At 46.1% G+C, this 27,100-nt stretch overlaps 1 protein-coding gene across 5 annotated transcripts in view; it reads right to left on the minus strand.

Moving 5' to 3' along the window:
• Positions 1-1,341: 1,341 nt before the first annotated feature.
• The window catches only part of SESN2 (sestrin 2), a 56,773-nt gene continuing 31,014 nt past the window's right edge, over positions 1,342-27,100 (minus strand). For 3 of the 5 annotated variants that reach the window (XM_081920701.1, XM_081920702.1, XM_081920704.1), the window contains exons 2-10: positions 17,755-17,820; positions 13,318-13,515; positions 11,587-11,769; positions 10,854-11,066; positions 10,034-10,193; positions 9,244-9,359; positions 8,478-8,668; positions 6,953-7,097; positions 1,342-6,002 (exon numbers count right to left, since the gene is read on the minus strand). In XM_081920701.1, coding sequence (XP_081776827.1) covers positions 5,916-6,002; positions 6,953-7,097; positions 8,478-8,668; positions 9,244-9,359; positions 10,034-10,193; positions 10,854-11,066; positions 11,587-11,769; positions 13,318-13,515; positions 17,755-17,820 — 1,359 coding nt within the window. In that variant the 3' untranslated portion in view covers positions 1,342-5,915. Of the gene's footprint in view, positions 6,003-6,952; positions 7,098-8,477; positions 8,669-9,243; positions 9,360-10,033; positions 10,194-10,853; positions 11,067-11,586; positions 11,770-13,317; positions 13,516-17,754; positions 17,821-24,541; positions 24,653-27,100 lie in introns of those variants that run through there. The other 2 variants (XM_081920705.1, XM_081920703.1) reach the window with 2 other exon arrangements.

The raw sequence follows: 27,100 nt of genomic DNA on the forward strand, positions 1-27,100 counted from the left end.
TTCACTTTTAAGGTGCCTTGTTTCAGCAGTAGCAAGAGAGGCTTAGTGACTGCCTTAACAACAAGCCAAAGAGGGAGGGCCAAGTGGCTGAGTAGGATTAGGAAGCAGACTGGCTTGTACTGGCGAGGGAGCAGCTGCAGCCGCTCTGCACAGGCACACCTGGGCCTGAGCTGCACGCCTAAACTTTTATCTGGCAGGGTTGATATGGGGATAAGATAAGGCACTACTGTTCAGTCCATCCTGAACTGCTGCTAGGCTACTGCAAGGAAGAAATGGCTTTCAAAGAGGATTGGACAAATTCATGGCGGATAAGGCTGTGGAGGACAGCTACTAGTCACAGGGGTTATGCTCTGCCTTCGATTGTAGAGGCAGTAATGCTTCTGAAGGCTGCTACCAGCTGCTGGAAAGCAGAGGGGAGCATGTTATTGCAGTCTTCCCAAAGGCATCTGTCTGGCCACTGTGAGTAACAAGATGCTGGTAGAGATGGACCATTGACCTGTTCCAGCAGCCTCTTCTTCTGCTCTTAAATGTGACTGTCAACACACAGAAAGATGGGTTCTAGGAGCCTCAGCCTGAACGAGGAAAACAGTCTCCCTGCTCCTGAACGTGAGAGATGTGGCTCAGTGGTTAAGCACACTTGCTTTGCATGCAGAGTGTCCCAGGTTTGATCCCTGGCATCTCCAGGTAGGCCTGGACAAAACCCTGGAAAGCCACTGCCAGTCAGGGTCTGACTCAGTACAAGGGCAGCTTCCTATGTTCCTAAATCCAGCTTTTCATCTTCTGTTGAAAACCAGGTTTGGTTCCGCAAGTGCACAAGGGGCCCCAAGTCTTGAAAGCAGCATGCCGTTGTACCCAATACAATCAGCTGGGCTGTGTGTGCTTACTTGTGGTATCCACAAGTCTTTCTCCCATTCAAGGACATAAGAAAAAGCTTGCTGGATCAGGCCAGTGGCAAAGCACCCTGTTCTCAGAGTGGCCAGACAGATGTTTGTGGGGAACCAGCAAGCAAGATTCAACCCCAAGAGCCCTCTCCCCTCCTGTGGTTTTCACCACCTGGCATTCAGAAGCATTGCTGATTCCACCACCTGTGGCATCACAGCACAGCTGTTCAGGCTAATAGTCCTCTCCTCTGTGAATTTGTCTAATCGCTCTTTTAAAGCCACCCAATTTGGCAGCCATCACTGTCTCCCGTGGGAGCGCATTCCATAGTTTAACTATGTGTTGCACGGAGTGCTATGTGTTGTTCTTTTGCAAATGTGTCCACAGGCTCGAAGACGGTTGGCAACCCCTGGCTTCACTGATGTAGGCAAGAACTCTGTTTAAAAACAAACCGGACAGATGTTTGGAAAAACCAAAAGGCAACTTTATTTCTCAAAAAAACAAACAAGAACTGGTAGCAAAGTCACAACACTGGTACAGTCAAGAGTAAATACATTTTTTTTAAACACACACACACAACATAACTTATACAGAACAGAGGTCCACCCAGGTTCCAGAGGCATCCAAGTCTGTACTGCTGGAGGGGTGGGGAAGGGGGAGTGGGAGGGAGTGAGGCCAGGAAGAGAGAGCAATGGTGTGAATGGACTGGGTTTTTGTTTTTTTAAAAAAAGTATACTTGATGGCATGAGATTTGAGAATGGTCATTGCACAGAGACTGGGAGAAATGTGAAAGGTAGTGGCACATTCAGGCTAAAGTCACAGACACAGCCTGCTCTCTCAGGATGCTGTGGGACCCTCTGCTCCCCCGCCCAACACTGCACCTCTCAAGGTGGAAACAGACAAAGCTTTCCTAAGAAAGACCCACCTGAAACAGGACACATGATAGTCAATCAACAGAACTGCATTTGGATACGGACAGGACCAGGTTTTTCACTCCTTAAGAAAAAGTGGCGAGTATCTAAATCAGCTCAAAAAGCCGGCTTGGGAAGAAGAGAGGGGTGGCAGGGGGAAGTGAGGAAAAGATCAAAACCAGCTTGAATAAAGAGTCGAGGCCTGCTCAGCTCAGTTTAGTCACGGGCCAAGCTAGCCTTTGAATTTCACAGTGCATTTGCTGCCTTAATGTGCAATACTGCCGTGGGCAAAGAGAACGAGCCATTACGCTTTATGGGGGCTTTGTTTCTCCAGGGAAGCTGAGCAGCAGGCTACTCTGGTGAAGCCACTTCAAATGGATCCCCCCTGTGAAAAACAAGGGGGACAACTTAACCAAGAGTCCTTGCAGAGTGTGGCCTAGAGGTTTAGGTCCTTGCAGAGTCAAGGCCCCACCTTCCGCCTACAAACACCACCACAAGACTTGCTTTGCAGTGCAGGAAGTGTATGAATGTTAACACACAGTGACCGTACAGTGTCTTGAAGCAGAGTTAACTAAGCAGCCAAACATAAACCCCAGCCTTTTTGTTTTTCCACCCAGCGAGCAATGTGTTTCAGTTAGAAGAAAGACTATCCTTTGCAGTCTCTCAAGGCATCTACAGAGTCAGTCTGGAAAGCCATGATCACTAGTATCTTGAGAATTTACAAAAGGGTGGCTAAGCAGTGGCCCTCCAGATGTCGCTAGGAACCAATTCCCATCAGCCCCCAGCCAACATGGCCAAAGGGCCAGGAATGAAAGGAGTTAAAGTCCAAGAGCGTGTGGACGACCACATGTTAATCACCCTGCTTTGAAAGTCAGCATATAAACACCAAAATCATTCTGAACTCTACACAACCAGGTGAAATTTGAGAAACCCAAGTCTCCATACCAAATCTACTGTATTGGGACCGATGGACGGACTGGGAAGCCATGGGGCAGCCAATGTGCTGCCTTCCAGAAGCTATGGACTACAACACCCATCAGCCCCAGCCAACATGGCCAATGGTCCTACAATGTCTGTAGGGCACTATGTTGGCTATCTTAAAATACTGTACCAATTCATGAGCTGTAAAGCCAGTCATATGAGGTAGGCCCCAGCAAATGAATCCTGTGTACCTTATCTTTGACCAACAAAGGCCGAAATACTGTTTTAGCTTCCCTGTCTATCCTAGCTCTGTGATATCTTTACTTTTCCTAGAGCAGGAACTGGGGAACCTGTGGCCTTCCAAGTGTTGCCGGACTACAAATCTCATCATTCCTGAACATTGGCCATGTTGGCTGGCGGCTGATGGGAGTTGGGAGTCCAGCAACATACAGAGGGGTGCAGGTTCCCCATCCCCCGTCTTAAGGCTTATAGAGACAATAAGCATATACTTCCAAAGTCTGGACTCATCACAGGGAGTTCCTAGGGCATATTTACAGCATAGCCAACTCAGAGGTAATATAGGCTCTCTCTGACCTGAGCAAACCAGGCCTGGGAGGCCAAGTCAAAGAGGCAGCACTAGCTTTCAATCAGCACCCCCCACAAACCCCCCTGCCTATCTCATCTTTCCTGGTGTCCTCCAAATGCTCTGCACCACAACTCCCATCAACCCTAGTCTGCACAGCCTGGTTGGCCGAGGCTGATGGGAATTGTACTCCAAAATAATCTGAAAGGCAACAGGTTGGGGAACACTAGGCTAGCTTGAGCAACCTCTGCCCGTGCCAGTCTTTCATATATTTCAGGAATGCTCCCTAGAGTCCTGTTCTTCTTACCAGTCAAGCCAACACAGGATTTTCATTACTAAAGTTTAAAAGGGCGGGGGGGCACATATATACAGAACAACCAAAACAATCTTGCGGGCATACTCCAGGGGTTTGGTACACGCAGTTTCATGGCAACAATCCAAGAGGTAAAAATTCAAGATTGTGAATATGAAAGGAGAAAGCGCCAGAACTTGATATGCATCTACACCACCTTTACGTGTTAAAACCTTTTGAAATTATGGACACTTAGTTCCTTCTTGAAGTGTAAAAAAAAACCCACACCCAAAAATGGGTTAGCAGTTGGGGGGGAGGAGCAGCTTAAGAAACCCAACAAGAGTGTGGTGTTGTTTGAAAAGTTATCTTTAAGGTTTGCTTTTTCACAGTTTAGTGATCTACTCTCTGACCAGGGAAATCAGTTAAGGCAGATACACAGTGGGCTCACAAAGAACGTTGTGTGTGTGTGTGTGTGTGTGTTTGTGTGTGTGTGTGTTTTGAGCATAGGGCCTGAATGGGGTCTTTCTTGGCAGAGGGGAACCCTCCTAACTTGTGATGAAAAGCGCACAATGTAACATTAAGGCATGGTGTTTAAATGCTCTCCACTCTCCAGTGGTCAGTGCTCTTTAAATACTTCCACATATTCACATTTCTGGAGACTGCTTTGGCAACAGGTGAGAGTCTGCTCTATACACGCAAGAGAATGAGGTGGGAGAATGGAGCACACCACTTCAGCCAGCCAGAGAAGGATCACATTTTTTCCATGCCCTCTCATGTTTTATATATATATGTATATCTTTTTATTCCCTGCAAGTAAAGGACTAGTACATCAGAGAGAGGGGGTTTAGTTGAGCCTGCTTCCTTCATGCTAGCTCTTTACCTACAGGGACATCTACTTATTTACTGCAGGAGGAGACCATTTAAAAATGGCACCTCTCACCTGCAATCTAAACTAGGGCAGAGCATTGCACGGCAAGTGTTACCACTTTATTCTATCGCACAAACAGATCAGGCCAACCTCTTCTGAAAATGCCTGTTCAGTCCCCAACTCTGGGTCATCTAGGTGGGCCCATTGTTGCCTAATCAAAACATAGAGGAACTTGTGGGCAGGGCCAGGAGGCAGAGAAAATAACAGCTCCATAAATGCTAAACACTCAAGTTCTGGGATCTGTGAGACAGCCTAAATACATGCGCGTGTGCACACACACACACACACACACACACACACACACACACACACGTTGGGAGGTGATGCTTTTTTAAGGGAGGCAAGCACAGTTGGACATCTCTATCTATACCCCAATTTTCACAGATGCAGCAGCCTTCTGTTCTGGATCTGGTCCTTGAGAATCTGTGTACTCCAAAACTGGTTTCCTCAGCTGAGAGATCTCTCCATCCCTGGCCAGGAGAGACTCTTGCATTTTGCCCACTTTGACAAGGTGAAAAGGAAAAGGAAAATCTGGCCAAACTTAACCACAACCTGGTATACTTTTGCCCCGTGTGACCTCTTTTAAGCCAGTCGCCATATATGGAGTGCAGTGATCTCAGGCAGGAAGCTAAGAAATGTAGTGTAGTCACCAAAATTGCAGTGGGGAAACTGCTTGTTTCATATGATTCTCAGGCCTCCCCCCACCTTCCAAAGCGTGACCTCCTCGAACATTCACAGTCCTACATTCAAAGTCCTGCAGCAGGTAGAGAAAGGAAAGCCTGACATTGCGGCAGAGAGATCTCTTTGGTTAATCAAGTCTTTGCCTCAGCTGGTCCAGCAGCGTTGTCGTTGCAAAGGACATGGCCACGAGATCCGACATTCATTGCACTAATCACCTACTGGGTAGGGGTGGGTGTGTAGGGGGAGGTATCTGAGAGTAGCCACAACAGGAAGCCACCACCAATTTCAACACATGACAGGCCAGCAAAAGGGCATTGGCAAAACGAGCCTTCCAAGATGGAGGCCAGAAGCCTGGCCATCCAAACATGACCACCCCTCTTCCCAGCTGGTGGCAGAGCCAACAAGCCACACAGCAGGAGGGGGATGGCTCCCAAGTCTCAGCCGAGAAAGCCGGGGTTAGGCAAAGTTGGTTTTCACCACACGTGTACAGTTTGGTCTCCTGCACCGCCCTCCTTGGCTGGTCGCTTGGCAGGAGATGCTCAGAACAGTGTCAGAAACGCCACACACAGCCCTCCAAAAAGTCACAGGGGGAGCAAGGTGACAAAAGTGTCTTTCGCAACGTAGTCCAGAAACACGCCTTTGTGTGGGGAGGGGAAGGCTCCCCTGTCCAAAACAGCTGGCCTGCCCCCCTTAGGGACAGCAAGGGGGAGCAGAGTCCCGTCAGGTCATGTAGCGGGTGATGGCACGCAAGGCGTACAGCAGGGCAGCCTGCATGCGGGCCTCCAGCAGAAGCAGGTTGATATGCACCTGGAAGGTGAGAAGAGATAGGTCAGAATGGAAAGGGGCAGAGAACAAAGCAAACATGCCAAGGCCCAGCAGGGACTACCGCTGATGCCTGCCTGTGCCCTGAGCCCTCCTTTTTAATTTTGTCTCCTTGGCAACTGGTGCTCCTTTCCCCCAGTTATAATCCCCTGGTGTTTCCCTGGGGCATTGTGGGAAATTTAAATGGTGACACCCAATGGAGCCTTCGCTCAGAGCTCAGCATTGATTAGGAGAGCAGCATCTATCTATCTATCTATCTATCTATCTATCTATCTATCTATCATCTATCTATCATCTATCTATCTATCTATCTATCTATCTATCTATCTATCTATCTATCTATCTATCTATCTATCTATATCTATCTATCTCCAAGCAATTTCGGAGACAAAATCTCTTATGAGAAAAGTATAGGATATATCCACTACTAGTCCTGGCCCACTGAATGGATGTATTACTAACTTAGGCCCATTCATTTCATGGAAGGAGAGGTGAAATTCAAACAGGAAATGAAAATAAATCAGCTAGTTTGAAAGTTTGTGGGATAGGGTTGTACTCCGAGTAGACCTGCTGAAATAATGCTGCTAACTTAGTTGTGTCCATTCATTTCAATGGGTCTGCTCTGACTAGGAATAGCCCTGGATACAACCCACAGTGTACAAGTGTGCAGCCATATCCTATATTGGGACCCTCCCAGTCTTGTTGGACCCAAACCTCATAAGCCCAGCCAGTGCAGCCAATGGCCAGTGATGATGGAAATTACTGTCACACGTCATCACAGTGTGTGTTGTGTCCTCGGCTCCCCCGTCCCTGCTAACACTCTCTCAGCCATGAGAAACTCAGACCAGTCTCTTGAGACCCCAGAAAGAGTGAGAGAGAAACAGACCTCCCTTCTCCTCTCCCTCACCCCCCCAGGAAACATCATGTGGCTTTACCTTTTCAGAATGTTTGAAATGCCTCCAGAAGTGAGTGTACATGCGCTTGGTGGCTTTCTCTGGATAACAGGCCACAGTTTTGATGTAGATTTTCAAGCTGCGCTCCAAGAGCTGATTCACCTCCCTGTAATCATAGTCGTCGTACCTGGGGGGGGGGAGCGCAAAGATGTGAATGTTATGGGGCTGCCTTCTATCAAGTCAGAACATTAAGAACGCGAGTGGCCCAAGTAGTGTAGCATCCTGTTCTCACAGAGGTCAAGCAGATGCCTAGGGGAAGCCTCCATGCCAGACCCGAGTGCAAAAGCAACCCCCCCCCCCCATTTCCAGCAACTGGCGTTCTAAGGCCTCTGGCGTTGGTAGCAGAACACAGCCACAAAGTACATCTAATCCTCTTTGAAAACCATCCAAGTTGGTGGCCATCACTACTTCCTGGGGGATTGAATTCCATAATCTAAGCATGCACTCTGTGTAGAGATCCTCTTTCTTTATCCATCTTCCAACAGCAGAGTCCATTTTGACGGGCAGCAACTCTCTGGCGTCTTCTGCAGAGGAGCCCTTTGCTGGCTCTGCTCATCAAGGTACTTTAAACTGGACGCGCCAGGGACTGGGCCAGTGAAATTCTGCATGCAAGCACATGCCCTGTACCCCTAAGCTATGGCGCTTCCCAGAGAAATCACTTCTTTAGCCACACGCCAACCAACAGCACAACTGTCCCTTCCCTCTTCGTTTAAGTCAGGGGGTGAGCCCCTGGCCTAATTTCATTGGGGGGTGGCAAAGAAAGGAAAGAGGGTGGGCAGAAAGAGAAACCAGTGGTAGGAAATGTTAGCTACCCCTGCTCTAGGGAAGCTGTTCCATTCACATGGCAAATCCAGCCGAGGATATGACAGGACAAGTCCTCCCACATCCCGCAAACGTGCCTAACATCCGACCTCTCTATGAATTAGGTGACTCAGCTCCCTTGAGTCACACCTGTTTGGCGAGATCCGTGCAAGGCTAGTCACAGAAATCAATCCAGCCAAAACAGCCAAAACAGTCAATCTCCTCCTTCAGTCCTATACTAAACAAAGCAACCGGTCTGAGAAGGACGATGGATCTCAGTAGATTTCTTGTGAACCAGGCTATGGTTTAGCATCACATGTCTAAGCTTTGGGCTTGTGTGCTTCCTCCTCTCGCCTATGTCTCCTACTTCCTGATCTGAGGCAAACCATAGTTGACATAAAACCAGCAAACTAGGGTTTATCCGCAAAGTGTCTTACAATTTCCAATCCCACTTTTCAGACATTTGTAGTTTCCCAAACGGTTAAGCAACTAATTAAGCAAAATCCATGAAGGATAGATGGCGCACATGAGTACAAGGCTCATCCACAAAGTGCCATGCTATGGTTTGGTGCTGCAAGCAACTTAATCCAATGCTTTCCTTTCTTAGAAGTAATCATTCAGCAAAGTAAAGGTCTGGAAAGGTCTCAGGTTAGCCTTGATGAGACACAAAGCAGCGGGGAGGGGAAAGGAGAAACCAAAGTCTTACCGAATGCCGAAGACACAGTGCACATAATTCCAGATGGCCCTCCGGAGCATGGATGTGTCCACCCCACTGTGCATGGCTATGGTATTATAAGTCAGGTTGTAGACCACCTGGAATTTCTCATCCAGCAATTGCCCCACATCAGGATATAGGCGATTGATGAGTGAGTAGCCATGGTCCTCCCAGGTGTAATCCTGTGTAGAGAATGAAACATAAGGACATAAAGTGAGCCTGTTGGATCAAGCCCATGGCCCATCCAGTCCAACATCTGGTTCTCACGGTGGCCAAGCAGATGCCTGCAGGCTGGACATGAGCACAACAGCACCCCACCCACCTGCGATTCCAGCAATTAGTAGTCAGAGGCATGATGCCTCTGGCAATGGAGGTAATGCATAGCCAATGTGGTTAGTAGCTGCTTATAGCCTTGGCCGCCATGAATGTGACTTATGCTCTTTTAAAACCATTCAAGTCAGTGGCTACCACCAAACAGCCTCTGTGCCACAAAGCCTACTGATGTTCTTAAGTGGTTTGCCATTTTGACAGATCTTGCCCTGCACTCATCTATAAGATTTGAACTCTGGTCTCCAAGGTCACAGCCCAACACTTTTACTGCTACACCACACTGGCAAATATTGCATGTTACCAATCTGCTGGATTGCTATCAATGGACAGAAATGGCACTGCGTTTTGGAGAATGAGGGAGGGGGGTGGGGAGAGACTAGGAACCTTCACACACAGCAGGGACCATGAATGCATGCGGACAAGGTACCTGAGCTCGGAAAGTCGGGGGCGTCTGTTCTCCTCTCCTGGTGAAATCCTTGTATCCAAATTCTGGGTCCTCCACAAAGCACATCACATTGGGAGGCAGGGAGTGTTCAGCAATGTCTAGTGGGAATAAAGCCCCAAGAAAGATTAATGTGAGAGCATCAAAAACACCTCCCTCTGGACAGTGCTTTCTCTTATACCAGAGCAGGTGCTATAGTGCAACTAAGCTGTTCAACTAGAATACAATTGTGTCCTAATATACACCCTAGAAAAATAAAGGGAGTTTGAAGCCTAGAATTATTCTTTATCACAGTATTCATTCTACCAAGACAGGACAGGAATGGCACTATAGTTCCCATCTTGTATGTGTATAATCCTCCATTCACAAAAAGAACTTGCTCTCCTTTTTCCAGCTTCAGTGGCTAAATGCAGAACACATCTGTACTATACACGTAAAGCAGTATCATACCATACCAAACTGTAGTTTGTTTAGGGGTGCTGTGAGTTGTTAGGAGATCCCTATTCCCCGCAGAGAGCTACAATTCCCAGATTTCCCTATGAAGAGGGATTGATTGTTACACCACTCTGGGAACTGTGGCTGTGTGAGGAGGATTACCTTGTTGCACTAAGTTCCAGTGCAGGAGTCTCTACTTCCCTTTGCACAGTCTGTTTTTGGTTGTTGACAGCACAGTCACTGGGAGATCCCCCCCCCCTCAAATATTTTCCAAGTCTAGCAGGCCATAACACAAGGAAACTCCCCACTGAAATGGCTTGGATCCCATCTGAGAACTTGCCTGTCTTACCCGAGGGAGTAACGAGCAGACTCTCTCTCTTTTCCATCTCAAAGCGGGTCTCCATCTCCTCCTGGGTGACTGCCTCCTCTTCCAGCTGGCACTCTTGCAGAAGCTTCATCCTCTCCATCAGCACTTCCACCTCCTCCATAGCATCTGAGCCCTGAGAACATTGGGACAGAAACCAGTCAGTCCTCAGAATGACGGCTGGAGAGGGGCACACATTTATAAAGTGCTTAATTGGGGAATGGCTGTAGCTCAGTGGTACAGCACCTGCTTTGCATGCAAAGGGGCCTCCAGTTCAATCCCCAGGATCTCCACTTGGGGGTGGGAATGTCCCCCTCTTGAAACCTTGAAGAGCCTGTTGGAGAGCTGTTGCCAGTCAGTGTAGACAACACTGAGCTATATGGGCCAATGGTCGTTATTTAAAAGCAGTGCTTTCTTCTGGGGGGATGCGGGGGTACACATACCCCTAAATATTTTGTGAATCTAAGTTTGTCCTCGTTGAGGGGGAGTGTTTAAATATGAGTAGGAAAATGAGAGTATCTCTAAACTTTTTTTTTTAAGAAAAAAGCACTGCTTAAGAGTATAAGCTTCCTGAAATAAACCTCTAAAGTTTCATAAGCCACTCTGGAAGCCTTTGAGGCTGAAAAGCAGGACAGCGAAGGCTTTCAGGTAAGCAGATATATAATGTGGAAATCACAGCACTCGCAACACTCTCCAAGAATGGACCCTGCCAGTTTTTGGTGCTGTTTTCTAGTGGGCTTTAAGGGTCCTTAATGCATTGAGAAAAATGGAACCCCCTCCCCTTACTGCCACTCACACTGGAACTGTTTACTCCATCCTCCGAGGCCGGACTGCTATCACAGCTGCGTGGCGAGGGCGGCCGAAAGACGTGGCCTCCTTCCTGGTCGATCTCCAGATTGATGCCGCAGCCAAAAACGAAGGATGCAAGTGAGTGGTAATGTGTGAGGAGCACCAGAGCCTGGATGAGCTCTGCCAGAGACCAGCTGTTGTCGCCCGTCTTCAGGAGCGCCTGTTTAAAACACCAAAGGGGTCCCCATTTAGCTCCATGCATCAAAAGAAGAACTGCTCATCTTTAAATGGGAAATGAATAATATCTTGCTCAGAACTCTGCTGTACATAAGGCTGGCAAGGCTGTGCTGCGCTTCCTAAACAGCAGGGCAATGGGTTTCAACAGGTGGGCAGGGCAACCTACCTGCCCCCCATCTGATGTCATCTGATTGACAGGCAGGTTGTCTTGCCCAACAAAGATGGTCCATAGGGTGGTGCCAGATAATGATCTGGCTCACAGGCCAAAAATGTACTCTATCCCTGCAACAGACAAGAATGGTCTGACCGGGTATGAGTCAACTTCATATATTTGTAAGTGAATCACTTTCTGTGGCCTGCCATTAACAAGAAAATGGGTGAGTTTTTTGTTTTCGTTTTTTAAAAGAGCAATGGTCTTATGAATCAATACACTGTCCTCTGTGGAGTTCTCAATGGATGTTCGCGCAACTCCCAATTCCTTCCTTCCATCCTTAGTTACTCACCTCAATGTGTTCCTTGGTAATCAACCAGGGCCGGTGGGCCAGGATCTTGTTGATTTCGTTGAGGTTCCTCAGTTTCTGTGGGGCATACTGCAAGCCTCGCAGCCACTCTGGGTCCCCACCCACCTGCAGGAACTCCCCCATGTGGAAGCCAACCAGATAGGAACACTGATGTCTTGCAGCAGCCTGAGAAAAAATGGGGTGACTTAATAAGAGGGGTGAAATGCAGGAGAACAGTCTCTGTCAGGAATCAGAGTACATGGCCACATTAACAACATGGGACCCAGATTTGGGGGAAAGCTTCCCATTGGGCAGTGCTTAATTAGCCACCCTGAGCCCGGTCTTGGCTAGGGAGGGTGGGGTATAAATAAAATTTATTATTATTAATAATAATAATTTCTAAAAACAAGGGATACACAGGAAGCAGTTTTCTACTGCCAAGACCATTAGCCCACTATGCTTTCTCCAGCTTGGTGCCTTCTAGATTGCTGGGTTCCTAGCCAGCTCCAGCCAGAGTGGCCAATGGTCAGGGATGATGGGAGTTGTAGTCCAGCAGCATCTGGAGGACAACAGCCTGGGGGAAGCTGGTCTACACCCATGGACAGTGGCTCCACACAGGTTCAGACAGGTGTCTTTCCTGGCCAAATGTGGAGGTGCCAGGAAGTAAACTGGGGACCTGGCCTTCTGCATGACAAGTACATGTTCTGCCACTGAGCAGAGGTGCTACTGAGGTGGACCCAAGTTAGTCATGTACCTCAATTTCAATGGATCTTCTCTGAGTAAGACCAACATTGAAAGCTGCACGCTGATACTGCTTTAAATGTGCAGTGCAGAAGGGGCCTCTAAAATTCTAGGTCTTGCGAGGGAAGTCAGTAAGGTGTGTGCAGTTAGGCAACAGAAACACACAAAAGTGACCAGCAGCCAGAGGGAAATAAGATGGGAATTTAATCAGGATGATTTGTTTAATGGTCATGAATGATTCACATATGGTGGCAAATTGATTTTCTTTTGCCTAACTGCCAATCACATTACTTTTAAAAATGTTACATTTATAACTTTTATTTGATTCTCATTTATAATACCTTACTTTCTGATGTTCAGAGGTTATTTTGTATAGCTGTTTTCTACCTTCCACACATTTTTGTAGCTAATTCAATGGTGTAATGTTTATTTTGATACTAAAGAGGATTCAGAGGACTTATTATTTTGATACTAAACAGGATTTATTTCAATGCTTAGCCGTGTTTTAGGGAATGTAGAAATGATCTGGGCACTTTTAGTATTTGCTGTATATTTAAGACATTTTAATCTATGCCGTAAACTGATCAGAGTTTTGTTTAAATATAAGCAGCATGTAGGTTGTCCAAATAAATAAAAATATGAAGTGAAACAGTGATAGAAACAGCCACTCCATTTAAAAAACAAACAAACAAACAACAACCTGCCATTTTGTGGGTGTTGGTGGGGATGTGGCTGCCTGGGGCAATGCTATGACCACTGGAAGGATTAGAAACAACTCTGAGGTAATTCTGTCGTAATTCAAAACACAGAATCTAAACAGGTGCAGGGATAGCTAGGGAATTAAATAATAATAATAATAATAATAATAAGAAGAAGAAGAAGAAGAAGAAGAAGAAGAAGAAGAAGAAGAAGAAGAAACAACATTTTAAAATGAGGTGTTCTTTAAAATCTACACCTACTGACCCAGGTTCCCATTTCTCCTCAGTCACTCACCATGATGGCAATGTAATGGCGCTTGTGATATGGCAAAGGCCCATCCATCCGCAGCAGGAGGTACTGAGTTTTCCAGAAGCTTGTCAGGTACTCAGGATGCAGCCCCATCACCATGGTAATGTTATCCACCCTGCCTGTGGAAACAAAGGCCTCAATGAAGAGGCGCCGCTGGGCACTCTCTACTCCTTCTTGTAGGATCTACAACAGGTTAAAAAAAGAAGAAGGCAGGAATGTAATGGGTTGTCCAGGGGAGCCTCTTTTATTGAGCATTCGTGCTGATTAGCATGCAAAAAAAAAATACGCAGAAGTTAGATTGCATCCAGTCTTTAACGGGGCATTTGTTCACATTTATTTGCGGGCAGGTTATATGGTGAAGAGCTCCACTAGTTTTCCCCATTACTTCCCTAATCACAAAAAGTACAATCCTTTATGAAAAGTGAATTTGTTGTGCTAGAGTGACAAAGCGCTTTAATTCACTTTAACCGCGCAAACCTAGATTTCCCAGTATGCACTTGAAACCCTCCTGCAAAATACTTAAAAGTCTGGAGTTAACCCTGAGTGGCTATATAGTTTTTGGAGCTGCTAAAAGCACTTTAATACACAATGTCAAACACACAATGTTATCAAAACAACCCTGTCCAAGTAGATTACCATCTCTATGGGCAGATCCAAACCATACCTTTAAAGGACATGACTCCCTGCCCCTGACTAGAACTCTGGGAACGGCAGCACCACTTTCACAGCATCCTTAACAAATTACAGATCCCAGAATTATTTAGGGGAAGTCACTTGTTTATTGCTCTGTATTTTATGCTTTTTTTTAATGTTGTACGCCGCCCTGAATTCCAACTTGGGGGAAAGATATGATATAAAACTATTAAAGAAATAAATCAACGTGTTTTAAACATGCATTGGATGTGCTTCAAACGTATGAGGCAGATCTGCCCCTACTAAAGTCACAGGAAGCCTGCAATAAATCCATTCAATTGTCACAGCTTCACCTGAAGGAATCCTCTCCTTTTACAGAGAGAGCAAAGCCTGGCAGACTTTTTAGCCAACTCAACATTGCACTTTTCAAAGTTTATTGAGCAAACGAGAGAGAGAGAGAGAGAGAGAGAGAGAGAGAGAGAGAGAGAGAGAGAGAGAGAGAGAGAGAGAAATTTAGCTGTTTCCCACAGCAGCTGAAGGGCTCCGCCATCTGATGCAATCGGGTTGTTTGTTCAAATTCCAGGCCAAAAAAACAGCCACCACCAACAGCCCAGCCCATCACACACCTCCTTGCCCCTCCTGCTTGGCAAGGAAATTTCAAAAAACACGGCTCTCTCGGTTGCTGGAATCAAAATCCTGCCCGGTGACGTCTCTGGAAGCAGATACTGTCCTTGTGGCCAGCACCACAGAGCTGTCCAGGAACAGAACCCATATCATTTCCCCAGCCAGACCAGCCAATGGCTCAATGGCTCCGAGCGGCACCCCCTTGTGAAGGAGGGGATAGGAGCTGGCACTAGGCCAGAGAGAAAAGGAGAAAGGGACAGCTGTCAGCCCAGAAGGACCCCCACCCCAAAGGCTGCACACACACCATATATTTAAAGCACTCCCTCCAACAATCCCGGGAACTATAGTTTTCGGGGGTAGTGGGAGTTGCAGCTGTGCTGGGGTAAACTACAGTTCCCAGGACTCAGGAGGGGGGTGCTTTGAATGTGGTGTGTGCCTGCAGCTGAAGTCTGTAACAGGAGCAGAGTTACAAAGGATTTGAACAGATTTATGCTGCCCGAAGGGTCCCCCCCACCCCACGCCAGGGCTTGAAAGGAGGGGTGAGGATGGCATCTGATGGGTGCAACAGTGGCCAGGGAGAGGTAGCTGGCGCTCAGTCTTTTGATAAGTTGTTTGTGCATACACAGGGAGGGAAGGTCACTCGATAAATAAGGAGATGACGACATCACAGGGCAACGCTCACACATGTGTCACTCCCATCACAGGAAGAAAAGAAAAAAAGCACAAGGGTGGGGGAAGCCAAGGACTTTGCTGTGGCAATAAGCAAATAGCACTCCGTGTTATGTGTTGCCCTGCTGGAAAGCCAGCAGGGCTGGCTGCCCCCCAAAAACCAGGAAGGGGCGGGGGTGGAGATTAACACCTCAGATGCCTCTGAACCCATGGCCAGCAGTTTTGCAAGATTGCCAGAGGTCAGGGAAAGAAACAAGTAAACAATAATCCATCTCTGTTGCTTTAGGCAAGAAAACCACCATAGAAGGGGGCAACCCTTCTTCAAGGTGCGAGGAAAACATGGGGGAAATACAGGATATTTATTTTTATTTCAGTGCTGGTGGTGAGAGGGGTTGATTTTCATTTGCAGCCTCCCTTCCTTCATCCCAGTTAAATAGGCAGCACCCCAGAAGCAATACAGTCGTACCTTGGATCCCGAAAGCCTTGCGAGTCGAACACTTTGGCTCCCAAACGCCGCAAACCAGAAGTGAGTGTTCCAGTTTGTAAAACATTATTTGGAACCCGAACGTCCTCCGCGGCTTCTGATTGGCTGGAGGAGCTTACTGCAGCCAATCGGAAGTCGCGTCTTGGTTTCTGAACGCTTTGGAAGTTGAATGGACTTCTGGAACTGATTCCATTCGACTGCCAAGGTACCACTGTATTTTGAAACACACACAAAAATATATCCTATATATACAAATAGCAAACTTGTTCTTAATGCAAATCCTTATCTAGGCAAAATAGTACCATCCATGCATGAGGAGGGGAGAGACGTTAGCAGACCCAGGGGAGCGCCAAGATTTGCAGGAATACAATTGTTAAATTTGTAAGAATAAAAAGTCAAGTGGATCCCTTTACCCTCCAAAAAAGCTCACTGACAGCCAAGCATGCTTAACAGCCACAGGAACAAGGTTGGTAGGGGGGCACCCGGAACATAGTGTTCTCAAAAAGTGCATGGGTGGCTGGCCTTCCAGGGGCAGGGGAGAATGGAGTTTTCTCAAAAAGGGCATGGCTGGCTGGTAGGCCTTCTGAAGAAGAGCACTCCGCACTGCAACATTTTCTTGCAGCTCCTACTAATTGATGTTCTGGTATTTGCTTCTTATCAGCAGAACAACAAACTATTTATGTTATCAGTACCAGGGAACAACAAACCTGTTTTTAGCTACTGCAGTTTCCCTCTGGGAATCGGAATTTATGAAGCAGTTTGACTGGCTTTTTCTAGCCTCCTTTAAGGAACATGATCCCTAGACTTCAGCAGAGGGCAGTCAGGCTCAGAGACAAGTGACTGAGGTCACCCAGTGAGCATCATGGCTGAGTGGGAACTTGAGCCCTGATCTCCCAGGACCTAGTCCAACACTAACTATAACGCAGCCTTGATTAATTGTCATGGAAGTATGGTCTATAATTATCTCAATAAATAGATAAAACAGAAGCTGGAGACAGTGGTGTGTAGTGCTCAGAGCAGTGGTAGCTAAAGATCACAAGACAGTCTTCCCTCCCAAAAGGAAATTCGTTCCCACCCACCCCAAGGTTTTTTAAAAGACAGTGTTGGGGCCCAGCCAGGTCTCTCTAGATCTGTTCATGCAATTTACACATCTGTTCCTTCACTGTGTGGACAGAAATACACCCAGGGATTTTTTTCAGCCAGAGCTCTCCAGAGGTCAGTTCTGGCACCTCTCAGGTGGGCGCCATTGCTATTATAAGAGGCGTTCATGGTGAGTTCTGGCACCTCTTATTCTAGAGAAATAGCACTGAATACACATGGAACCCAACAAACCCCACCCCCAAACCCAGCTCCAGTTCCCCTAGCTGAAACATTCTCTCATTCCAAAGTATTGCTTCCGCAAAAACGAAACCAAATTAACAGGGGCACTGACTAACAAGAGAACTATTCCCATGCTCAGGATCACCCTGAGGTTTACACAATTAAAAAAAAAAAAAGACGACAACTAAAGAGCAAAGGGAAGTCCTACATATGGCACAAGGAAGATAATGTTCAGCCATGGAATATTGAGTGTGGGAACCCTGAACAGCGGGAACCCTGAATATAGCCAGCAAGCACACTGCACCTTTGCTAGTATTTATTATTTATCGATACTCAGTTCTTTAATATTATAGCACCTGAGGACTACTTGATGCTGAATGCTTGCCGGCTATTTTCTTGTGCATATGAGAGATCTCAAGTACATAGCCTGTTTGCTAAGGGTGCTGGGAACTGTAGCACTGCGAGGAACAAACTATGGTTCCCAGGATTCCTGCCCCAAGGTAGGGAGGACAAATGTGTTTTAAATGCACAATGTGTCTGCAGCTAGAGCTAACCTTCCTAGCACCCAGACTCCTCCCCGCCCCCCAGATCCATCCCCATAAATGCAAAAATAACTAGCACCATCACTGCAAGGTGCTCTCTAGTAAGGCCTGGCAGAGAGAGAAAAAGAAGTTCCAAGCTGTGCATCTTACCTCTTCCACCGGGATGAAGGAACTGGGGCCTCTTCCCAACTGCCGGGGGATTTTGACTCCTCTGTCCTGGAAAATGAAAGGAACAGCTGTTTTTAAAAGAACCAACACTCACATCAAAGGGGATTCTGCCCCACCCAGTTACATCTTCCCTGGGAGGACAGCCATTGCCAGAGGCTGTCCGTCACAGTTTGGGGGTGGAGGAAGGGTGGGGTGGGGAGAGTAAGGTAAGAGTGAAAGAAAGCACAAAGGAGTGGGGGGGGGGAGTGCGCCAGACCCTAGAGAGCAAAGGCTGCTGGAAACTTCAAGTTAGGCTCTCTGGATGAGATGTCTTTTTCTCAACCTCTCCTCCTTGCAAAAGCCGCTTGGAGCAATAGCCCCGGAGGAATTGCATCAGATAAAAGACCTGCCCAGAACTGGTTAGCTCAGTGTGAAGTTTGGGGATTTCCATCAACCTCCCCCACGTTGAAAAAAGAAAGCGACAATATCTCTTAAAGGAGGAGGAGCTGGTCACCCTTTGCGTTTGACTCAGGAATTCTGCTACCTGATGAAAACGTCCAAAGCGTTACAGGGGATCTCCCCTCTCCCTGCAACAGAGGGCCTAGCCTTGCATCAGCAAGACGATCTCCCCAGGACAGGAGGCGTTTGGTAACCTAGTTCCTCTCTCACACTCCACAGACCAGCGGTGCCAGGGCAAGAAGAGCTGCAGGCTGGAAGACTTTTATCTAGACAGCTGATCCTAAGAGCCACCTGCTGAATTCCAAGACTAGACAAACAGAAGGCAGACAAACCCAGATCACCACCTGCCACTTCTCTGCTGTGCTTTAGGCCAATGGCTAAGAGGGGTTTTGTTGAAGGCGTCAACTGAAGACAGCTTAGTGCTGCAGGGCCTCCGAGCACTCTCTCCTCCCCCCACCTGAGCGGAGAGTTTTCTGGCACTCCTAGACAGGACTGGGAGGTCTGTGTACTGTATATCAGAGAGCCAGGCCTACACTCCCCGCTGGCTCAGTACTGAAGAGGGAAAGCTGAGCAAGCAGTGCTTATGCGCTATGACACAGAGGAAAGTAGTATTGTGCCCTAAATTTTGCAAGAGAGATTGGCTACCAGTGGAGTAATCTCTATGCACTGACCAAAGCTAAGGTCGACAGATGCAATTGCCAGCTCGCCGCTGGCGAGTGCATCTTTCTAACCTGGCGACTGCAGCATTGGAATCTGGAGAAGAACAAGGATTTGTCCTCCAACAGCGTGTGGATTCTAGGAAACTCCTATTCCCGCTCTGGAAACCATACCGCTGTGAGAGGTATAGGGGTTTTGATACTGCTTTAAATGCACAGTGCAAATGGGCCCCCAGAAGTTATGCAGGACTTTTCAGCACCACCCCCAGAGGTCAAAACGCTTCAGCTTGATTAGCTCGGTGATCTTTCAAACAACCCTGCAGTTCAGGCCCTGTATCCACCCCATTATGCAGAAGGAACATGGAGCAGGGAATCCAGTAAAGGCTACTTAGGTGAGCTCTTGACGGAGTCAGGAGTTGAACTAGAAACCTCGGCTGGCTCTTAGCCGCTGCACCACACCAGGGCTCTCCTATTAAAATGTTTCCCCATGCATGGCAATTTCAGGATGAACACTGCTCTATAGGCAACCAGCAACCACATCTTCCCATTTCTTGACTGTGCTGGAGCTTTCAAAAAAGTTAATTACATCCAACAATAACATGCAAAGTTAGTAACCCTGAGGGCTTATCATCTACTTTTGATGTGGCTGTCAGCACCAAACAAGCTGTTCACCACAAAATTAAGAGATACAATTAGAGCCAGCAGAAACTCAGGTTGTTGTTTTTTTATAAAAAAACCCGTAAGTTACCAAAGGTGGGAGTGTGGAGGCAGAGAGAAAGGGAGGGGGGAAAGGACAAGCAGCAACACATTGGCCAACATGTCTTCAAAAGCCAGTCATGAGATTTAAAACAGCCTTCTCCTGGTGACCTGCAGATGTCGTGGGTCCCCATCTCCCATCAACCCCAGTCAGAACGGCCTGTGATTAGGGATAATAGAAGTTGTAGGCAAACAACATCTAGTGGGCACCAGGTTGGGGAAGCCTGCAAAAGATGCCCCTTTAGGCAGAATATAGTGATTTTCAGGTGTCCATTCTTTCCTATCACCTCACAGAAGTTCATTGTATTTTTTAAATGCCACTTTTACTTATTTACTCTAGAAATTTAAAAAAAGAAATTCAGTGTTGTCACAAGGAAGGAAAGTAATAAGGAATTAGCCTGCATTTTGGAGGGTTAAGTACTTTCAAACATCACTGCAGGCCAGATTTGCAAATGGATAAAACTGATCAAAGAATGGCATAAAGGATCCTTCTGAAGAGCTGATGGTATGAATTTAAAAGGAGAAACAACCTCCACTATATTATGGTGTGGGCCACAAACTCAAAGGTAGCAAGATCCCTAGTGAAGGTTGCTAAGATGTCACCACTTTATTTCCTTTACGTTTGGTATTTTACCTTGTTGTTTGTTCTTGCGCTAGTATTCTAATTTCTTTGCGTAAGTACTGTATTGCATTTGTAGAGTTATAGTCATTGAGTTGTAGAGTTGGAAGGGACCAAGGGTCATCTAGTCCAACGCCCTGCAATGCAGGAATCTCAACACGAGTTTCAGTAATAAAAAAGCAACTCAGATTTAGGAACACAAGAAGCTACCTTATGCCAAGCCAGACCACTGGGTCAGTCTACCTCAGTGCTGTCTACACTGACGGGCAGCAGCTCCCCAGGATTTCAGGCACCAGTCTCTTTCAGTGGGGATTGAATTTGGGACATTCTCTGCCACCAAACTTGCAGCCCTAGAATCCTTAGGACTGTAGGAATACACACATACTCTTCTCAAAAAGTGAATTTTCCCAACTGCGACAAATGCAACTATCTTGCTCAGGACAAACATAAGTCTGGATGAGTCCTAATTAAAATACTATTTTGGTCAAAACCTTCAGAGTTTCCATTTGGGCCTTTTCATATCCCTTTCTATTTTAAAAGTGCACATAAAAAAATAAGATATTCAAACGCAACAGAACACTACTGTATGTAGGTATGGACATCTGTAGGGATACCAGAGAACTTCAACAAAAATGGAAAGGGGAGCAAAAATTGCTGGTGTTCCCTTATTCATCCCATGTCTGGAAGGCTAAACAATCCAACAAATGTTATCTGTGGTCAGTGTTGTCATTCTTCAGTCCACAAATGAAATGTGTTTGATAAATTGCCGTCGCCACCCCCCATGATTTGCATTGTGTGCGGATTAATGTAACTGATTATGTAATTAATTCACCATAGTGGAAAAGAAGATGAATAATGCAGTTCTTGTTGGAAGCCACATTGCAGCGGAACAGAAACAGCGCAGCATGCAATGCATCCAAGGTGGAACAGAAGTAGATTGCCTTCTTATATCCCTACTGACCAGAATGTAGGGATGGGTTTCTGCTGTTTTGAGTGCATGATCATCACGGGCAAAACGTGATTTTGTTAGCAAGCAGTGAGCAAAACTGTCCTAGATGTTCCCTCCCATCAAGTCACGGCCGTTCTAGCGCTGCTCTCTGCAAGCGTGAGAACACAAGTCGCCTGTGGGTTGGAGGGTGAGCGGGGCTATTTATTCCACCCCCCTTTTTTTAGACTTTCATTAAACATTGAAAAAACGAGTGAGCGAGCCACACATACAAACAAGTAGAAAAAAGAAGCCCACAAACCAGTATTTACACTTGCGCAGCTGGCTAAATAAAGGGTTAAAGAAAAGCTTCCTTATTTCACAGTCTCCAAAAATGCTGACTCCCTGGAATGACACTTTTTTTTTTAAATGGAAAGAGCCAGAAGCCTATATCCAGAGGCAAACACAAGACACTGGTGAACTAACCTTTGCCACTCTTCCTTCTCTCCCCCCCCTCCGCCACCATGCACACACCCTAACCAAGCAAGTCTAACTCAGCTCAAATATAAAGCTCTCCAAAGCTGCTGACTCGACAGACTTTTTTTCCAGCCTCTGAGACAGACAGACAGACAGACACACACACACACACACACACACACACACACACACACACACACACACACAGCTTTGATAAAGGGTGGGTGAGAAAGCTGAGAAAAAAGGGAGGGAGAATAGGAAGGTCAGGCCTCAGCTGGAGGCGCTTCAGATTGCCAAACAGCAACTAAACTGGACTCCTTTTTTGTCGCCAGATACTAGAGCCAGCCAGTCACAGCACGGAACAAACACAAGATTTTGTAATCCTTTGAGCTGCCATAAAATAAGCTTTGAAAGTGCAATATAAATCATCACAGGTGGTCATTAGTAATACAGGCTATATTTATATCCCACTCACCTTATTTCTTTCCCTGATCATCTTAACCATCATTTTTTTTCCCCCAAGACAGAGTAAACTTTATAATTAATTCACTGACAGAGGAACAATGAACCAAACCAGCATGGTCAATTCCACATCTCTAGTCAGCATGGTCAATTGCATACAGCGCAAATGTCCCGTTTTGAGCGGGACACCTTGGATTGACAGAAGCCACCCCGATCCAAATCCTGGATGTCCCATTTTGGCTCCTGTGCTCTGAATGTGCCACACATTCTTGGTCCCATGCTGCGGCGCAAGACAGTTGGCTCACACCAGAGTGCGGAACCAAAAAATGGAGCAGCCGGTGTACTTATGGAAGCTGGTGCTGCACTTCCGGGATTTCGGCCAAAGGGGACCAAACGAGTGTGGAAGCAAAAGACACATGTCTTTGGGGGTATGCAATTGTCAAGGAGGAGAGAATAATAATTATTATTATATTATTTATATCCCACCCATCTGGCTGGGTTTCCATGCAACATCTGAAGGGCTACAGGTTCCTCATCCCTCTTCAAAGGCAATCACTTGTGATTAAAAGGTGGCCCTTCTTCCATTTTTAAAACTGTCTGGCGGGTGGTGACTAGGGAACATGCCATCCCAACAATGCCTGACCCCGCATATATGGAATGCCCTCACCAGGAAGGAAGACTTAGCTCCCAAAACTGACATATTGTCAGTGCCAGGCAAAGCCATTCCTCTTTTTCTCAGGTATTGGTGGGTTATTGTTTTTCCTTGCAACAGTTGGGGCATCCCCTCCACACCGTGGGGGGCTGTGTATGGTGGTTAGACCCATGTTAGCGGGATAATTTGTTTTTTATGATATGATTTCCTCATGTTGTGCTTCATTTTAATGATTTTGTTTTTCATATGTTGCTTATTTTACTATTACTTCTAAGTAACTCTGAAACACTTGTGTAAAGCTACAGCTAATAAAACAAAAATAATAAAATGCCCTCCTTTCCATTGTTTTAAGTGTGATTTCAAGTCTCTTTTCTCCATCCATCCTAATTCAATACTTTTATTTTGCGAAGGGATATGTGTTATTTTAATATATATCTCAAAAAAGTGAAAACATGGCAAAACAACAGAGAACTTAAATAACATAGGATCACAACAGCTGTCTGCACATAATAGCAAAAAATCTAGCAAGCAGAAGGGTATATGTTGGCGAGTGCTAAGAGGCAAGTTGGATTAGGTAATAAACCATGGAAATTTTTTGTTTTGTTACAGGTTAGCATATGGTTGGTCTGAGAATGGCTGGTTCATCCACTGGTTCCTGACAGTTCCAGAAACAGGCATATTGGTCTGGCACCTGTATATGTGCACCATCATTTTGTCAATGGAAAAATTAAATCTTGCCAAGTTGTGTTAAATTAATCTGTGTCTCTTAAACAGCATGTTCTTCCAGTATGGCAAAGTTTCATTGACTTGGCACACAGGTGACTATTATTAGCCATTGTTTTCTAGCATGGATATTATTAGCCAGAGCCGGCATGGGGTGCCTATGGCTTTGGGATGCAGTTGAACCAAAACTCCCATCAGTCTCAGCCAGCATGATCAATGGCCAGGAATTATGGGAGTTGTGGTTCAACATCTGGAGGGCTACAGCTTCCCCATCACTGAAGAGAAAAACACGGCAATTACCCAACAAAGATTGGCAGGTCAGTCTGTGGCATGATTTGCTAGCAAACCTTGGCCATTGCAAAAACAGGGAAACAGGTCTTAGCCATGCAAAACAAAAGAAATGAATGCATTAAAGCACTGAACTGGATTGTGAAGTTTATAATGTAAGCACTCACTTCAAAGCTTGGGTTGGATAAATTTAACTTTCTCTCAACAATAGGACAGATGCCTTGAAACATAAATCAATCAGCGAGGAGCTGTTTGTACTGAATCCCTTTGCATGGAAAAAAACAAACCTGTGAAAGCAAGCCCAACCATGCCTCATCCACCCCCATCCCCGCAGCAAGCCAACAGTATTTTTCGCATTTGAAAAGCTCAAAAATTGCTACCAGGTACCTACCGGTACTTCAAGGGACTAATCCACATGCTCTCAGTCACTTGAAGACCAGTGGTGCCAAGTTTGGCAGATACATAAAACCAGAAGTTATAAGTGTATCCCATGTAAGGATTAATAGGAGAGTCTCAGATCTGAAAAGACTGAAGAGCTGAACTTTTGCTGCCTCTCCATTCTTCCAGATGGGAATTTCCTGTTGATAACTTATATATAATCTATTTACTCTCAAGTGTTCCCAGTAAGTCAGTGGACCAGCTCAAAGCAAGTGAATTGTCAACCCAAACAAAAAAAGGTCTCTCCCCTTTCAACATGGATCTCTGATGTCAAGCAGCCAAGCAACATTTATTTACTCTCATTTCCTTACAACCAAAAAGTCAGACTGACCTACCTTGATTTTGGTCTCTCTCTCTCTCTTTATTAAAAAAGAGGGGTAGCTTCTTTTTGTTGCCTTCACAACAGAACTTAAGCCCGATCACTTCCCATCCTCAGCGGCTTCTGTGCTTCCTGTTCTAACACATTGCATCCCTAAATAGTCTTGTGTCTGCCCACAGATGCATCACGTCACAGACCAATTCCCTATGATGCAACTTGTTTCCACCAAGAGGGTGGGGAGCTGAAACAGAGGACTACTTTGGGGAACAGGCAAGTCAGCCAAAACGGATTGTTCTCCCTAAAGGGGAATACTCAGATTATGGATTCTTGCCTCTGCCACCCACCTCCTCTTGATCTGATTAATCTCATCCTCCAGCCTCCCACTGGCACAGCAGTTGAACCAAATGTCCCCACCTTCTCTGTTAAGACACAAAACCCATGCACAAATCCTACACAGTCTGTTCACTCAAGCCTGGCAACATTGACTTTATAAAGCTCTAGAACATGGGTATAGCCAGGGGGGCTGGGGGCAGCTGCCCTCTCCCCAAATCAATAAAAATATACAATTAACTGAGGTTCTGTGCCCCCAACAAAAGGCCTGTCCCTCCAACAAAAATCCTGGCTACGCCAATGATCTAGAATGAATGCAGATGAAAGGAGAAGAATCAACCTCAAAGAGGGCCTCCCAGTTCAGAAAATGATTACAGCAATGATCTACTTAGCAGGGTGGTAATAATAAGAAAAGAATCTGTAAATCACTTTATACAATTTTAACAAGTCACTTCTTAGTGCCTCCACTTCCTTGTCTGTTCTGCCAACCATCTCTCCCTCAATGCAAAGACTGTTTTTATCTCTTGTCTTTAAAGGAGTAGTTTAAGGTTTCCCCTTACCTTCTTGATTAAATGATTTTTGGTTAACCATTTAAAAACTCCACCAACCACTTTTTTTTACCCATCCCCATGCCTCCACTTCCTAATTTCCTTGTTTCATAGAATGATGGGGGCGAGAGTATGTTCAGTTGACATTTTACCGAGAAGCTGCCTCATCTTGACTTCCCCAAAATGATAAGCAAACCAAAATGCAGCTAGCCACACTTCTCCAAATTTCGCAATGCAGTTCTCCAACAATAAAAATGTGCATATTATTGGAAAATCTGCCTGAAAATGTAAATGTAAACAAGCTCAGGACCGCAATACCTCAAGAACCACTTGCCTCCACATGAACCTACCCAGTGGCGTAGCGTGGGTTGTCAGCACCCGGGGCAAGGCAAGTAATTTGTGCCCCCTAACCCGTGGATTTGCGCCCCCTAACCCTAACCCCCAGATGTTGCGCCCAGTGCGGCCGGCCCCCCCTGCACCCCCCACGCTACGCCACTGAACCTACCTCGACCCTAAGATGATTCTCTGAGGTCCTTCTCCGTGTGCCTCCTCCATGACAAGTCTGAAGGGTGGCAACATGAGAGCAGGGCTTTTCTGCAGTGGCTTCCCTTTTGTGAATACTCTCCCCCCAGGGCGCTTTCCCTATATACCATTAGGCGTCAGGTGAAAATGATCCTTGACAATCAAGCTTTGACCGATTAACATCCAATCACCTTTTAAATATGTTGTGGGAGATTATTGGTTTGTTTTGGTTCTTATTTTTATTATGTATTTTGTATCTTTTAGGTTGTATTTTTAGGTTGCAAACCACCCTGAGATCTATGGGTGAAGGGCGGTATATAAATTTGATTAATTAATAAATTAATAATAAATATTAAACAACATTGCTTGCAAAGATGTGTTGATTGGGAGAAACATAGCAGGCCACAGGTTGTCTATCTGGGGTCTACACCAGTTGATACCAACTCTCTTAAGTTTTCAGACAACAGTCTTTTATCAAGCCTGCCTGGAAATCGAACCAGGGAACTTTTGCACGCAGAACATGTGTTCTGCTACAGTGCTCCGATTCCTCCACTGTAGCTACAGGGAACGGAAAAGCCTGCTCTTTGCCCTTTGCTAGATGTTTGACTCCCCACTCAACCCCACAGAAAACACACAGAACAGTATATTCAAGATGAAGCTGGATGTTGGAAGGTTCAGGACAGCTGAAACAAAGAACTTCTTCAGGCACTGCATAGACAAATTGTGGAACTCAGTCCCACAAGAGGTAATAATGGCGACCAACTTGGATGGTTTTAAAAGGGGATTAAACAAATTCATAGGAGTACAAGTTCGTGGCTACTGGCTATGATGGCTATTGCTCTGTCTCCATGATCAGAGGCAGTAATGCATCTAATACCAGCTGCTGGGAACACAGGAGGGGAAAGGGTTCTAGCAGTCAGGTCCTGCTTGCGGTTTCTCACAGGCACCTTGTTGGACACTGTGAGAACAGGATGCTGGCCTTGGATCAAGCAGGACCCTTCCTATTCTCCAAGATTCTTATTTGATAATTTGGCAGCAAGTTTAATGATCCAGTTCATATACTTTTTCCTGCGTGTTTGTATAGGGATTGTAATATTAATACAAACTGTTGTGAACTTTTATGTGGTATTCTAATAAATGTATAAGGCAAAGAAGGGGGGGGCGACCCAGGTACC

This window comes from Podarcis melisellensis, assembly GCF_964234715.1.
Source record: "Podarcis melisellensis genome assembly, chromosome: 8".
Taxonomy (NCBI): Eukaryota; Metazoa; Chordata; class Lepidosauria; order Squamata; family Lacertidae; genus Podarcis; species Podarcis melisellensis.